Raw genomic sequence first — 10,597 nt, 5'->3', positions numbered from 1 at the left:
CCGAAAGGCAGAACTCGAAACTGATAGTGAGAGTTGCCAATCGCGAACCTCAGGTACTTTCTGTGCTTGAGATGGATTGGCACATGAAAGTAAGCATCCTGAAGGTCCAATGATACCAACCAGTCTTGATGTTGGAGAGCCTGAAGGATCTGAGAAAGAGTGACCATTTTGAACTTGTCGTTCCTGAGGAACTTGTTCAAGTTTCTCAAGTCCAAGATGGGTCTCAGTCCTCCGTTCTTCTTTAGAATGAGGAAATATGGGGAATAACAACCCTTGTTCCTCTCTGCTACAGGTACATGTTCTATTTCACCTTTCTGTAGCAGGGTTAAAATTTCCTGCAACAGGAGCAGGTCTGGATTTTTGGTAGAGTTGTATTCCGGTGGGTGATACTGAGGTTTCTTTAGAAAAGGAAGGTAGTAACTTTGGGATACTGTTTCCAGTGCCCAAACATCTGAAGTAATGCCCCGCCATTCTTTTAAATGCTGTGAGATCCTGCCTTCCACTGGGGTCTTGTGAGTCAATACCTCAGAGTGGTTTTGCGGCAGCTCCAGCAGCGGCTGAAGGGACAGATGCTGCTGCTGGGGCAGATCTAGCGCCTCTTCCTCGCCCCCGAGGAAATTTTCTTTGAACCCTTTGATTGGCCTGTCCCTTTCCTCTCCCAAATGAGGAGTAAAAACAAAAGGGACGACCCCTCCAGGAAGATGAACCTGTGTAGGGGCGTTGCTGAGGTTGTCGTATAGCGGCACTAAGTGACTTTGCCGCTGCCTTGGAGGTCTGCAGCTTCTCCAAACTTTCATCTGCCTTGCTGCCAAACAACCTCGAGCCATCAAATGGCATGTTAAGGAGTCTAGATTGAACATCTGGTGTAAAACCTGACTTCCTTAGCCACGCAAATCTGCGTAGCACTGCGCTAGACACCATGGACCTGCTGATACTGTCAGCAGTGTCCAAACCTGCTTGAAGGCATTCTCCCAAAGCCTCCTTACCATCCTTAATTATGGATAGGAAACCATCACGTTCCTCTCCTTCCGGGATGTGTTGAGCTGCCGCTGACATGCAGTCCCACAGAGTATAATTAAATCTAGCCAATGTACAAGATACATTGGTAGACTTCAGAGCCATGCTCCCTGATGTAAAGATCTTTTTGACCAAGTATCTATTTTCTTGTCATCCCTATCAGGAGGAATAGTGAGGTATGCAGCATTTTTTTGTTGATGTGGCTGCCTGAACTACCAGACTTCAGGAGAAGGATGTTTACTCAATTACTCTGGGTCAGAGTTACAAGGTCTGTAGTTTGCAACATATTTTTTATTTACTGCTGGACTAGATTCCGGTCTTTCCCAAGCAGCATTTACTCTCCTTTGCAGGGTAATATGAAAAGGAAGTATGGGGTCTGGTTGAGGACCTCCTGACAAAATATCTGTCATGTCATCATCCTGGTATACAGGTGCATTATTACCCCACCCCATAAACTCTGTTACTCTATTCATGAGTTTTCTGTAACCCAGATCAGCATGTTCTGCTAGATCTGGTCTCTCAAATTCATATTCAGGAGATGTGTCTATTCCACTTGCAGACTGCAAACATTCATACAAATCCTGCATTTTTGATTGAGGATTTATTAATTCCTCTGGAACATCTCTTGTCCCATATTTTACCCCTGCTGATGTAACCTCAGGTTCATCTTGTTCTTCATATTCTTCATTTTCTGATGACATTTCTCCATATAAAGATGACATAGTATGGAAAAAATCATGTCTGTTTTCAGGGTGAAATATTTTTTCAGGAATATGTTTCAACCCTGGTGTCGACGTCGACAGAAGCGTCGATGGCGTCGAAGTCGTGGTCGTTACCTTCGATGTTGTCGAGGTATTCTTCGATGTTTTGGAAGGCACTACAAATGGCGTGGGAGGAATCTTCGAGGCAGTCGATAAAATATTCAATGTGACTTTTTTCAGTTGGGTCGTCGACCCTTTATACTCGACAGCCTTCGACAGAGGCTTCGAAGTTGTTTTCGTCGAAGTCTTTAATGATTTATCGACATCGAAAGTCTTTTTCGTACAGTCTGTCTTTTTAGGTGTCTGGGAAGAGACCCTAGAAGACACCCTGGACAATTTCTTGTCGGACTTGTTAGTTTTAGACCTTCCTCTGTCACTTTTGTGACTAGAGGCATGACCTTCTACAGACATTTTTGAGGGGGTCTGGGCCGCGTTCTCAAAAATGTTCATCATGGACTCTCTAACTGCTTCCCACTTTTTAGGGGAGTCCTGGTTAGTTGGACAAGTAATAACTTCCTACGAAGTCGAGGAAGAAGAAGAAGAGGGAGATTGGTGTCGTCTCTTTTTTGCCTTTTTGGACGAAGAAGAAGAGGACTTCCTTGATCTACTCCTCGATCGTGATTTTTTATGGTGTTTTGCCGAAGACTCAGCCGAGTCTTTCTTCCCTCTCGAAGAAAACTTCGAGGATTCCTCCCCCACCGCCAGTTTACCTCGTCTTTCTTTCAAGGCCTTGTGGGTCATGGATTGGCACGAACCGCAGTCATCGATCCGATGTTCGGACCCGAGACACCAGAGGCAGTTACGGTGAGGGTCGGTCAGCGACATTTTTCTGCCGCACCTTAGACACTTCTTATACCCCGTTTTCGAGGTAGATGGGTTCGAGGAAGACGACATAATCGCTTAAGACTGAAGCGCCGTTTTATTTCGATCCGAAGCGAAGCTAACGGAAAAACGGAACTGAGGCCAACGGGCACGCTCGAGGCATTTATACTACAGATGACGTCGACACTCGACGGATGCCGCCGAGGGACATCGACGCCGTCGCCTCGAGTGGAGCGCCCTCTGGTGGAGAGAGAAAAAATTTCCGAAGCAGCAAAGCTGAAGGTAAGGATATATCTAAGATGAGGAATACGTGGGAGGACACAATCCATTTGAAAAACATTATATAACTGCAACTTGCGAAAATCAAACTCCTTAGTCCGAAATGGATGCTTATTCTACTGTAAATGTTTTTGTGAAATTTTTTTCTGCATTGTGAATTAAAGGTGTTTGAGAACAGACTTGCCTGACCCCCTGAAGTGTGGCTAAAATAAACCTTTCATGAGTCTAGCAATTATTGTATAGAATTCCAGAAAGACAAATGATTTGTTATTCCTATTCTTTCTTAATTAGGAGAGTCGATGCTCAAAGTGTTAGACTTCTGGAATCCCCTGTTGTTTAAGAGAGGCTGGAACAAGCAAGTCAGCCCCTCCAGAAACAAAGAGCCACATGGCGCGGGCCACAGCCCAAGAGCATCAATAAAGAATTATAAAACAAAAGATGAATTTTCTTTCTTTCTTTTTTAGGGGTAGCAAGGGAGACCACAGGGGTCGCAGGTGTGACCCCTGGCACCCCCCAAATGACATCCCTGCCTCCCTCTGCCTTGCCTCTCACTTCATCTGGCGGCACGCTACCACTTCACCCATCATGATCACATCCCGAGCACAGCTGGCTGTACCACCTACCTGCACTTAAAAAGGTCCAATGTTGGTTGTCCTTAAACTATGTATGTTCACTTATGTATTGTCCCTGGTGACTGTTTCATTCACTCCCCTCCACAACCTGGTCAAAATAACCCTCAAACTCACCGCATTGTAAGAAGCTTGCTGCTCCCCAATCAGATTTATTATCTATTGCACGTTCTTTTCTGATCAAAAGAGCATTCTTCCTCCTGCATATGAACAAATAACTATGACCCTGCTGGCTCCCTCCCATGCCCCCAGCCCGCCCCTTCCTGGCCCTGCTATTCACACACAAGGCCTCACCCGCCTAATCCTCGGTTCCTTCTCTCCTCCATAGGCGGGGCCCTGGCGTGCATGTGCCGTCGCGTGCTGATGGGGAGGCCCAATGGAACGGCAACAAACTTTCCCTGTGGCGAGAGCCACCGATGAAGTGAGTGGTGAGCGCTGTATACGGTGGGGCGCGCTAGCAGCAAAAGTCGAGGACGCTGAATTAAAATAGTAAAACAGACGATGGGCAGCGGCAAGTGGCTCTCCGAACCTGTGCCAGCGAGCAGCCGATGAGAGGGCGGCACCTGCTATCCCTGCAGCCTCGCACCATCCCCCAGAGCCTGGTCCTTTTCAGGAAGATGCAGGGTGTGGCGCCGTCGCCATGGTAACCCCAAGCAAGAGATGCTCCGGATGACAACGGAGGCTGCCTCCGAGCAGCGCAGGAGACGCTACAGAGAGGACCAAGCCAAACACGCTCTGTGCGGTGAGGGTTCGCACGGTGCCCCCCGCTGTCCCGGACCCCCTGTCACGTGAGCCGGAAGACGAGGATCGCTGAAAAGCCACGCGGCTCAACTTCCAGCTGCACGGGTGCCTGCGTGGGCTTTGGTGGCACCGTGCACTGTGGCTGCACGGCCAGCCCTGAGCCCTCGACCTTCGGCGCTTGAGAAAGTTCGGCGATCCGGGGCCGGAGAGTGTCTCAAGCAGAGCGTGGCGGTAAAGACCGACTCCACAGGACCGAGCGGGGGCGACATCTTCCAAAGGAGCCTGGCACTCGGAGAGCCGGGGTGCCACCTGCATGGTTGGCCTTAGGAGTTAAGCCAAGTCTACTTTCCGGATGCGTCGGAAAAGGATACACTGAAGCGCGGCAGGGCTCCAGTAGCGGACAGGACAGCCATCCTCTCCGGGGCACTTGGAATGTTTGCCCAATGACTGCACGGGTGACCACGGCGGTGGTGGTGGCGCTGCACCCATCTCATCAGGGCATCCACACAGAGCGGGACGGAGCAGACCGACCCTGAGCCTGTGAAGAGGAGCGGGACAAAGAGCCCAGCGCACCGCAGACACAACCCCGCTGTCAGGCCGGCATGGGCTAAAGCCACTGGCCACCAGAGGGGGCTAGAAGGTGCCTCGGCGCGGACCCTTCCATGCCCTGCTGGAGCCTGACTGCAGGAAGGGGCTGCCGCAGGCGCCCCCCGCCCGCACATTCTCAGGAGGATGGAGAGCAAGGTGGGGGGCCCTTAAAATGCCTGTGATGAGGGGACTGCTAGCTCCTCAGAACACCTTCCTGGACACCATCGCGACCAGGTTTGATGGGACACGTGAGTGAACAGTTTCTCCTATCTTGCGAGCGGCCCATTGACCCCCTCTCACGCGTCAATAAACACCCACACCACCCCCTCCCTCACCCTTCCCCCCCGTCCCCCCCACAGCACCCCTCTCTGTCTAACGACATACACTGACACGTTTCAGAGGAAGTCCTGCGGGTTAGTCTCTTGAGCTCTGGCGCTTGGTCACAGGATAACTGTCACAATAGGGCTTCATGAATAAGTAAATAGGCAATAGAAAACAGCAAGGTACGCAGCACACTTTCTAGTCACGGAGGTCACGCTTATGTACTAATCTCATTGAAGGAGGACAGCCCCCTGCCGCGGGCGCCACGCGCTGCCCACTCGACTGTGCATAAATGCCAACCACACCATTTTTTAAAATTTATTTATTTGGATTTGCAAAGCGCATTAACAGCGCATGGGCATCGAGGCGCTGCCGCAAGAGAGTGTCTTAGTTACAGGAAGGGTATTTTGCTCGTGGTTACAGTGAGTGTGTAGCCTAACAATGCGAACTTAGTAGGATGCATAGAAAGTTAGAGGCTTGGTATTCCATACAGTAGCAATGGAGGTTACATTGCATAGCGAGTGGAAGCATGCAGCCTAAGTAGAACAATGGGGCCAGTTAGGACTTGCTTATACAAACAGCATCGTTTTTATCGCTTTCTGGAAGACTGTGGGGGTCATTACGAGTCGGGCGGTAAGGGATACCGGGCACCAGTAAGGAGACCAGTGCCGGTAATCCCTTACCGCCCGATTCTGAGGTCCCTTGGAGGGAACCGTAAGGAACGTGTGATCTGACCACACGTCCCTTACGGGTCCCGCTAAGGGACCAGGGCGCTAATAACGGGCTTGCCATTTGGGAGCCTGTTATTAGCGCCCTCCCCATTCCCATTGAGCCCTATGGGGACTCAAATGGGAATGGGGAATGGTTTGTTCAATGGGGACTTACCGGTCCCGCCAGGGTCGGACTGCACCGGTAAGTCCCCATTGAACAAGACAGGTGCCGTACCCAGTATTGGAGGCAGCCATGGCACAAATAGCGCCGTGGCTACCTCCAATCTCGGAATGAGGCTCTATGTGTGACTGAATACTTCTAATATGGGGCGGTAGGGTGTTCCAATGGGTTGCGGCCATGACAGGGAAGCTAGAGCCCCCTGTGCGAATCCTGCAGGTCTTGGGGCTGGAGATTCAGTTGGTATAGGCCGTTCTTCTGGGTCTGGTTGTGATATGTTTGGCGATTCTTTAAGAAAGGTAGAGGGGGGCCGTGTTATGGATGCATTTATGCGTAAGGGCGAGAGTTTTGAAGACGATCCGCTCTTTGATAGGGAGCCAGTGAACCTGCTTCCTGGTCGCTGAAATGTGGTCCCTTTGGAAATGCCAGTGGCGGCCCTAAGAGATCGCAGGGGGCCTGAGACTAAGGCAACAAAGATGATGCACGTATTAAAAGCCCCCTAAGAGCGTGCACTTGATTACTCCCACCCCCTAAGGAGTACCTCAGCGAATGGTTCCTGGGAGCCCTACCAATTCCTCACTTGATTGGTTGGGAATAGTTTCTGCCTGGCACCTCTTTGCTCCAAAGAGCCACAATTGTAACGGTGGACTGTGGTGGTGTGGTAGGCGCATTATAAATGCCATGTCATATCATATTTTACCCTTGATCTCTAATCTTTAACCTTCTGCCCGTCTTACCTGGGTCCACCCACATACCAGCTTCTTTAATGCTTGTGATGGGAGCAATGCAGGCCAGATTTTCTGACTTCAGACAACCATGCGCTGCTGTTTGCACCTTGCTTGAATGTCACACACGCAGAAAAACAAGTTACTGGACACAGAGACACACTAAGTGAAATACCTGTGGCATGACTATGACATGGGCTGTGCCTGATCCTGTATTGGAAGAGAAAAGAAAACTAGTTTGGTGAAAGAGTCCCTTAATAGAGTAGACCAGGTTACAATTTCCTCAGTCTTTAAAGGCCCCAGAAAGGCAGACTTGCCTGGTTGTTTAGCGTCTAGTGGCTCTGCTATGTCTCTTGGCTGAGAATTACAGTACCCACCCTTCAGTAGCTGCGGCCTGCGCTGGCCCAGGTAGCGTGGTTATCTGTGAACTTTTATCTTTGCCCTCTGAACTTTTGCATTTCAGCCATACCTGTGTCCCCTGCAGCTTGTTAAGCTACTGCCCTGGTTCTTCTCTTCCAGGAGGTATGCCACAGATAGTAGGGTACAGGATCATGAGTAGGTCCTTGGCTCACCTGGGTGGAAGGTGGTCAAGGCCTGGCTTTTCAGAGGGGAGCAGGGTGGAAATGAGACAGGGTAACACAGTAGTTATCACTTTGAGTAAATTAGGATGCCTCACAGAGGTCTTATTTAAAATCTTAATATCTCATTTGTTTAGAGATGCACCCGAAAATATGCACACTGCAAGGCAGCACCCATGCACTGCAAGCACGAGGTTCGTAGGCTGAAGAAGTCCTTACACACAAACTGCAAGGAGAGGACCCTCCAGGGGGCTGGTGCATGCAAGGTCCCTGATGATGACCCAAAAATGTGCATGCAGTCATCGCACTTAGCTGCAGGAGCCGGCTGGGCCTGAAGGCTTTAGTTGTTCCATCTAGAGGCGTGCTTAATGCCGAGGTGGTGCTAGAGTCCCAGGCAAGTGTTTGTCAATGCTTGGGATAGGAGAGGTTAATGCAGTTCTTTTAGTTAAGTCTTGGATCTGCAGCCTGCATCTCTTCATGTGTTCTGACTTCTACTCCCATGATAACTTGCCACACTGACTGTGCTTGGCAGCACTAAAACACCAGTAGAGCCAGAGGTTGCAGTCCCTTGGGTTGAACTATGAGGCCCTGATTCATGGAATTATTTGTGTGTAAAACTGGGATTTGCATGCCATTCTCCCTACAAATCCCTGTTAGAGGAATGTGCGCAGAAATCCTGCAAGGGATACACGCAGAGAAGGACACTGTGCCAGCATGCGTGCATATAAAAAAATGCGCGCCCCGCGTATTCCTGAATTGTTCGCTCAAAGCAGGGGTGGACTGGCCTATAGCGAACTCTTGAAATTTCCTGGTAGGCCCCTGCTCCCTGGGCCTCTTTTGTATCGTATTTCCAAATGTTCTAATAGGAAAAAGGTTGGCCTTGTTGAAAAATTGTGATATGAGGCCACTTTGAGAATTATTTCCAGGGCCTCTTTTGTTTCCCAGTCCACCCCTGGCGCAAAGTAATCATATTCGCAAGTCACGGCCAAACTCCCCCGACATGTCCACACGCAAAGCATAAACAGCCAGATCAACCACCTTTGCACGCTCCCCTGGGTGCGAATACACGCACCCTTCAAACAGTTTGTGGGGTTTCCCCCAAGCAGGCCTGCATCTCGGGGACCCTGCACATGGTGCCCCGTAACTGTTCTGGCACGCCAAACAACCTGCATATGAAAACTCGTAACTCGGTCTAAACTCGACGAAATTTGCATGCGGTGCACCCCACTACAATGCTTACGTGCACCCCTAAGTAAGTTCGGAACCTTGGTTGCATACACGCACCCCGAAATCCGACATGCAATGCCACCTCTGTGCTGCTGATCCTATGCACAAGTGTACTTACGCTTTCACTTGGGTGGCGGATCGTATGAGGGATTTGCGTGGGCATTTCCCGGCCGAGAGGTTGCACGATCGAATCCATGAATATGTCTCGTGCCGCGCAATTGTGGGCGTCCGAGCGACTGCCTCCAGGCCATCCCTCTGAACGCCCACTTTTTCGCAAGTTCTTCCCCATTTCTGGTGTTCCGTCCCCTTCCCAGCCCTCTGCACAAGCCACGCCCATGCTGGGCGTGGAGTCTCGTGCAAGACCCTCGACGGCTCGCAGAGACATGCTGAGCCAGTGTGAACTCCACGCAAGTCCAGGAAAAGTACTGCGCATTCGATTACATGAATCGACTAACAGGGATTTGCGCGCAGAATGGCGTGCAAGTGCCATATTTTTTTGCACAATTAATTCCATGAATCTTTTATACTGCGCACATGCCCACCATAGTGGTTTTATAGCGCTGTGCCGTGTGCAAATAATGGTGTGTTATGCCCCTTGCAGGGAGGAACTTGACAATGGTCAGTGGGGTGAAAGGAAAATGGGGAGTAGATGAGAGTAATGGGGTTAACAGGCATAGAAAAGAAACAAACAAACTGAAGGATAATGGCAAAAGGGATTAAAGGAAATATTTGCATGATAGTGGTTGTGGAGGTGCCTGTGCGGTCTGTGGTAATTGGATCGCATGGAAGATGATCAAGAAAATAGTTAAAATAGCCACCAAAGAAGGCCATTTTTAGTATCATGCAGGAGTGGGGTTCTGTGACGTATCGCCACAGGCCAGTTTGCAGAAGCCCACCTGCCTGGGCTTGCATTCAGCCTTGTAACAACGCCTCATGCCGCTGTGCTGCTCCTCCTGCAAGTCCTTCAGTGTGGGGGACATGACATCAACCCCACCATATCGCCAGCCCCCATGTCAGCATGGGGTACCCTCCCACCCCCCGCAAACACTTGTCCATCATCTTGGTCACCCCCTATAAGTGCAAAGCACACTCCAGAAACTCACATTTGATTTTTCCTCACATGCATACCGTGGACCCCATAACTACCACGCGGCACCTGCCGCATACCGCTCGGCATTACCATCAACTGCCACCTCGTTCCCACTGCTCCCACCCCCTGCTCCCACACTCTGCATGCAGAAATATTGGAAGGGCGGTATGTGGGGATGGACATTTAGGAAAAGCAGTCTGTCCAAGTGGGGGTGTACTGGAGTCAGTCAGGGCGTGTTTGTGAGATGGCATCGAGGCGTGCCAAGTGTCCTCTTGCTGTGTGGAGGCTTCTTTGTCAAATAAGGTTGTTGAACGCTCCTCCTGATTAACTAGTGAGTAATCAGGGGCTGCCAAGAGCCAGTCCCAAGATTTGGCCGTGTCCAGGCGAGTGCGGGGAACACAAACGTTAGGGAGGAAGGTGAAGAGGGAGACATGTCAGACGCCCAGTGCCAAACCTGCTTGGCCACCCGACGAAGAATGAGGCGGACTGCGAAATCTGCTTGTCCACAAGATCAGTAATGCGACTGATCCCTGTTTTGATATGAGATTCAAAGGTATGTAGTAATTGTGAGTAGATTATAAATCCATACTTTAGCTTAACCAACGGTTCCCTGTTCAAAATGTTAGTATAGCCGCAGGGGGCGTCTACTTTAAAAATGTACCCCCACCCCTGTCAAGGATAATGTGATTGGAACCCAGCAGGGCAGATCACGAAAATGCCTAAGAGGTTCCTGATGGAAAAGATGAAAGAAGCAACATAGGCATTCTGTAGGATATGTCACATTTTCCCCTGCAAGTGCTCATGGAAGGTGAAGCAAGACCCTGTGCATGCCGGGGTGCAAGGCCACAGGAGGTATCGATGCTTTGTACTATCTGAATGGTAGGAGTCACCAACAAAATGTCCTCTAAAGAAATAATATATAAATATGTAT

The 10,597-nt window shown here is 50.1% G+C and overlaps 1 protein-coding gene across 1 annotated transcript in view; it reads left to right on the top strand.

Annotated features, from left to right (window-relative positions):
• Positions 1-3,896: 3,896 nt before the first annotated feature.
• KCNH3 (potassium voltage-gated channel subfamily H member 3) overlaps positions 3,897-10,597 on the top strand; it is a 472,503-nt gene continuing 465,802 nt past the window's right edge. Inside the window, exon 1 of the mRNA XM_069653804.1 lies at positions 3,897-5,085. Within this exon, the coding sequence (XP_069509905.1) occupies positions 5,010-5,085 (76 nt within the window). The 5' untranslated portion in view covers positions 3,897-5,009. The remainder of the gene's footprint in view (positions 5,086-10,597) is intronic.

Source organism: Ambystoma mexicanum, chromosome 3q (genome assembly GCF_040938575.1).
Source record: "Ambystoma mexicanum isolate Mex_15411 chromosome 3q, UKY_AmexF1_1, whole genome shotgun sequence".
In the NCBI taxonomy this organism is placed as follows: Eukaryota; Metazoa; Chordata; class Amphibia; order Caudata; family Ambystomatidae; genus Ambystoma; species Ambystoma mexicanum.
This window is presented reverse-complemented; position numbering and strand designations above follow the sequence as displayed.